Below are 6,000 nucleotides of genomic sequence, written 5' to 3'. Positions count from 1 at the left end.
ATATTTAATAGCGCAAATTAGGTTTTCATTCAAAAATTTTATACATAAGTTATTTTGTGACATTGCTTTCACATAATATATATTGCTTTCCAATTGCTAAGTGCCTTCAATTCTTACGCACAGACATCACCCTCATCCAATCTGTAATCATCTTATACTTACAAAAGAAACATTTTATTTATTTGTTTGTTGATATTTGAGAATTTTCTGATAACTGCTGAAGAGATCTCTCTGCTTAACTGACCTATTTGGCACTGCTGGATACTTCCAGTCAGGGGACAATACCTTATTGTTTGGTACATTTAATTAAAAGCTGCAGGTCAATTTGCTTATTGTTCGATTCTTAGCTATATTACTTCTTATTTATGATTAACAATTCACGTCTGAAGACGGCTCCAAACTGCTACCTTCCCCCTCCAATATATTTAATCCAACTACTACTAAGATGACATTTTATAAGCATGTGAAGTGAAAGCTGTCTGTGTAATAGCTGCAAGCCTTATGTATTAAATCTTTGCTTTCCACATCATTTTTAACTGGTATACTACTATGTTAGTTTCCTCATTTACTCTGACATGTGCTCAAGATAAATTTATCTCAGAAATTTTGATTTAATACACCTAAGCTGCCATCTTTCACCTAAAATGCCCTTCTAGCTGGTCTTTCTTCTTCCACACTCCTGTTCCTTTTGAAGCATTCTTCCAGTGATTTTTTTAAAACTACATATCTGATCTAGTAATTTCTTTTGCTTCAAACTCCTTGCTTTCAAGATAGAATTCAAAATCCTTAACATGGCTTTAAAAGTGCTGCAGGATATGGACTCTAGCTACCTCTCTAGCTTTATCTTATGCTACATGCTTCCTTACTCTCCAGCCCATTGACATTTCAGCTCAAACCCATGATCCTTCCCATTTCAGGGCCTTTGCACATGTGATTTGCTCTTCCTGAATTGTCTTCTGCCTGTGATACAGCTCAGTTAAAACTTACTCATCTTTTAAGATCTGAGCTCAAACGTTATTTCCTTGGGGAAGCTTGTCCTGACCCTCCTCATAAGATGAGTTTCCTCTGATTTATGCTTTTACAACAGCTCCCTATTCTTCTACTTTTATCACTTAATTTACAATTATACATTTGTGTAAGTTATATATTAATAGCTTGTTTCTGCTACCAAACTGTAAATCCACAAAGGCAGAGTGTATGTCTGTTTTCTTACCATTGTAACATCAGCCCTTAATTAACGTAATTTCTGACTCAATGTGTGCACAGAGATGATTTATGGGGAAATGATCAATTTAACTGATAGGGTAGATGAATCTCTCGACATGCTTTTTTCTTTAATTCCTAAGAAGTGGAGGAAGGTAACATCTTAGAAATTAATAATTCAAACTTTAAAACACTGTAGAAATATAAGAACAATTCCACCTTCTTGAAAGGCAAACATCTATGGCTCTTATTTGCTGGAAAAGGCACTTAATGTCTTTGAACCTAAACTTTCTCATTTGTAAAACAGAGAGTAACATCAGTCCTTCCTAACACATATAAGGCATGATAAAGAATGGTAAACTGTAAAACATTAGACAAACGTTATTTAGTATAGTTACTACTGTGTGAATGAAGCACTAGAAAGGTACCTACATGGGGAAAACTGATATATTTAAGCACTGAATTTTTGTTTTTCATGATATGAGTATCAATATAGATAAAAAAGTCCAGAATTAAATGTTTCGCGGTAAACCCAAATTAAGTTAACACCTGAGTTCACTAAGGTTTGTTACTACTTACCATTCTTTTTAGGGAAGAAAGGATGAAAGACCATTTAAAAAAACTTTGCTGAACACTTTTCAAATGTTAGAGAAATATATTACAGAATAAATAAATCTTATCGTGCTAAAGTTCTAGATAATAATAATAGTGATGAGATAATAACAGCTAACATTTATTGAGGTATGAGCAAGTGGGGCTGTTCTAAGTGCTTTATACATATATAAATACTTGATAATAATTTTATCAAGTAGGCACTAGTATTACATCTTCATTTTGCACATTGGGAAATGAAGCACAAATTGCTTAGATAACTTGCCCAAGATTACACACCAAGTGGCAGAACAGGGATTTAAACCCAGGCAATCTGGCTCCAGAGTCCACACTGAAATCCACTGATATCTTTTCAACTCAGTTCTTTAAACTTTGTTTCCACTTGAGATTTTATTTATTTAATCATTATTTCTCAAGTTTTCCACACCCACAAGTTAAATATTCATCTACCAAGTACAAAAGAAAGCAATTTCCAAAACAGAAAGGGTAGAAACGCAGTAAATGAAGGCTTTAAGATTTTAATACCATAGACTTTAGATAAATTATAGTCCTTCTCTTTTAGAATTTAACTACATTCTGAATTTAGAAGATACACTGAAAATAAAAATAGTTCGGTTGTATATACTGACCAGGATATGATCTACTCGGTCTCTTTTCTTTCTTCCAAATTTCATCATTTTCTGCCAGTCTGTTTTGTGGTTCGATTCCTTTTTAAGACTGAACAATTTGAGTACTTCAGTTGCTATGAAGTTCTATGAAAATAAGAGGAATGAATGAAACACAAAGTTCTTAGGATTTAAGTGTTTAAAATGCAGTATACAGATTACAATGCTAGAGTACAATACTTATAATAAAAGATCATACAGATTACTTCCATTTACATCGCTATTTAGCAATCTGGAAAGAAAAGCATTCCAAATGCTCAGACTTTATTCACTTAAGAGAATTTTTTGTTTTTATACAACATACAAATGTAAAACCCACTGGTGAATCTGCAAGGAAAAAATCACTTTAGGGTTCCCTTACCCAAGAACCACAATTCTCTTACTTCGAGCTGTCAGAACTACTAAAGAACACATAACATCCCCAAATCTGACAAACTGCAAAGAAATTTTGGGAAGCAATGCCACGTGAGAAAAGTACAAGACTTTAGCAGGGATAGTTTATTTTGAAGCACCAAGATTTTAACATATTAAAAAAAAAATATTAACCAACACTTCAGTATAAGAAACATGAGAATCTTACTGGTAACAATATTTGAACTGTCACCCTTAAAAAAACTACAAAATGCTATTTCAATGTTAAAATTAGTGGGCAGGTCTATTGTGTTATATAGATGCATGTATTTTGATGACTACTGGTGTATATTGTATATCTTGTTTTATTTCAACTTTATTTGTTCTTTGTTATTAATAATTTGTTTTATTACTTTTTATGGTTGTTCTGTCAAAAAACAATGTTCTTAATCGGGGAAGGGACACATTCAGAATCATCCAGGAAGATTCTCAAGCTACTAATGTACCCTAAACTCCACCACTCCACTGCTACACACACAGTCATTCAAGTATTTGTTAACCGTGGCAGACTGGAAGGTATGGAGCACATGAGTGTGTCTGCATGCACGTGTGCACGCGCGCGCGCGCACGCACGCACGCACACACACACACGGGCATTCAAGGATTTATTAACCGTGGAGGACTGGAAGGAATGGAGCACACAAGTGTGTCTGAAAAACTCTCCAGTTCTGATACTCTATTCCTTAAAGTTGAAAATCATTAATGATTTTTTGGGTAATGAATCAAATTTATCTGTGAAAACTTTTTTTTGCTATTTAATTGAAGCCAGAGGTTAGTAAACTTTTTCTGTAAAGGGCCAGACAGAAAATATTTTAGGCTTTGTGAACCATATGGTCTCTCTTGCAATTACTCAACTCTGTTGATGTAGCAAGAAAGCAGCCATAGGCAATATGTAAACAAATAGGCATGGCTGCAGTTCAATAAAGCTTTGTTTATAACAATACGTGGTGGGCTGAATTTGGCCCGAAGGCTGTAGCTTGCCAACTCCAGATCTAAGCACATACTACATCTCATAAATATATGCTGGTGTTCTGTCAGTACAAAATGCTTTTTAAAGCATTCTGTGATCAAGTAAGTATGAGAAACCTAACTCTAAAGCCTCACTACTCAGAGTGGTACTAGGACCAACAGCATCAGCATCACTTGGGAGCTTCTTAGAAATGCAGAATTTCAGGCTGCATCCTAGACCTAATGTATAAAAATCTGCATTTTAACAAGATCCCCAGATTATCCATACACACATCTGGGGTATTGTTTTAGAGGTACTGTTCTGGAAATATAACTTTTGCTGAATTAAGAAAACATTTGAGTAGGCAGTGAATACATTTCCACCAATGTTTTTTAAAGCTGGTCTGTTGGGAGTCCTTGTAGCTTCTGGGCACCTAATCTTTTCAGGGGTTTCTATCCTATATATTTTAAAACCACATTAACACTTTGAAACCTCCAAAATCAGAGATGGAAAGGTGATTAGCACCTGTGTGTCCAGGGCTGGCACGTTAAAAAGACTTCTACAATGACATGTTTTCTTGAGTACTTCTAGAACATTATATTTATATCCTAAATGACTTAAAACTACTATGAGTTGGCAATGATTTATTTTCTGAGCATTTCATAATTTATTCTTAAAAAGTTATAAATTGTGCATATATAGGAAATTACTCTGAAAAATCATATTTTGCTTTGCAAAATGTAAGGATTCAGGGTTCTCTTTTACCTTCATTCTTTCATTGCTCATGAATTCAATGAATCAACAAATATTAATTGAATACCCACTATGTGGTAAGCCTTGAGGACATAAAGGTGAATAATACAGAAGAGCACCTGCTTTTATGGCACTTATAGACCTGTGTAAATGAACAGCAAATCAAAAAAGGATATACTCTATTGTTTGTAGTTTACCTTGATTTCATCAAGGTCGTTGGGATTTTTCACTCGTCTGAAATAACTAGAGTTGATTCTACATGGCTTCATCCAGACAGGCTGATTCAAGTTGGGATCCTCAGCAAATATTTCCTCAAAAATCTCTTTTGTTAAATCAAAAACCGCCTTGATAGAAAAAAATAAAATAAAATGGCTAAGAATCCAAATATCAGACAATGAAAAGGAGTTTAAAAATTAGAATTATCCTATGTTACATACCTGTTTGTAGACCCTTTTACTAATGCTTTCTATGTCTTGACCCTTGCTTACAGAGTCGAGCAGTTTTGTAGGAATACTGATACTACGCAGATCATGACCTAATTCTTTCCATTTCCAAAGTTCTTCTGCTGCATCATGTACAAGAATTTCTACTTCCTCTGCAGTATGTGGGACTGCCAACAATGTTTCACATGGCTTTTGGGGAGGTCTTTTAGATTCTGCCATTACAGGTACAATTGTTTCTTCTACCTTATTTTTTTGGACTTTGTGAGAGGAGCTCAAACCAAAGTCTTCATCAAACCAGTCTTGATCATCTCCTAACACGCTCAGGAACTCCCGGCTGATCTCAAGTTCGGCAAGTCTCTTAGCAAGCTCCTCCTGCCCACTGGCACCAAACACTGGGCTTTCCTACAGAAGTGGGACCATTCAAAGAGAAGACCATTTAGTGACCTCAGATCATTTAAGTTTTTTTTAAGACAAAGCAAAGCTATTATTTGTGTATTTATTTCTCTATAAATAAGCAAAATGAAAACAATATGGTGGTTACTAATGAACAATTTAAGAAAAAATTATCCTGTTTCCCACAAGTCTATTAATATAAGTCTTATAACTGAATTCTAATAAAGCGTTTATTGACTAAGTTTTTTTTTTACCTTTTTATATCATTATTATTGTTTCTGAGGGACTCTCTGTCTCTGGAATGGAAATGGGATGTCGAATTTCTCACCTTTGGTGATTATGGTGATTATCTGTCTCAAGTTACACAAAATCATTGCTTTTGCTCAACGGTCCACGGGCATCCTAAACAAGTTGATGGTCTGAATATATGTCATAGTGGACATATTTCAGTTTTACCAGAAGCAACATCACAACTGGTAACATCTGAAGGCCAATCATGACTGATAGGCAGACAAATAATTTCATAGGAAAAAAAGGGTTTCCTCAAGAACTGGGCTGTTGACAATGGGTA

At 34.7% G+C, this 6,000-nt stretch overlaps 1 protein-coding gene across 3 annotated transcripts in view; it reads right to left on the bottom strand.

Annotated features, from left to right (window-relative positions):
* Window positions 1–6,000, bottom strand: part of CEP350 (centrosomal protein 350) — a 174,643-nt gene that overhangs the window by 14,833 nt on the left and 153,810 nt on the right. For all 3 annotated transcript variants that reach the window (XM_023728085.1, XM_004372876.2, XM_023728084.1), the window contains 3 exons: window positions 5,031–5,438; window positions 4,791–4,937; window positions 2,445–2,567 (listed from right to left, as the gene is read on the bottom strand). In XM_023728085.1, coding sequence (XP_023583853.1) covers window positions 2,445–2,567; window positions 4,791–4,937; window positions 5,031–5,438 — 678 coding nt within the window. The remainder of the gene's footprint in view (window positions 1–2,444; window positions 2,568–4,790; window positions 4,938–5,030; window positions 5,439–6,000) is intronic.

The sequence above is a fragment of the Trichechus manatus genome, unplaced genomic scaffold (genome assembly GCF_000243295.1).
Source record: "Trichechus manatus latirostris isolate Lorelei unplaced genomic scaffold, TriManLat1.0 scaffold00021, whole genome shotgun sequence".
Classification (NCBI taxonomy): Eukaryota; Metazoa; Chordata; class Mammalia; order Sirenia; family Trichechidae; genus Trichechus; species Trichechus manatus.
Note: the sequence above shows the minus strand (reverse complement) of the source record. Positions and strands in the feature narration are given on the sequence as shown.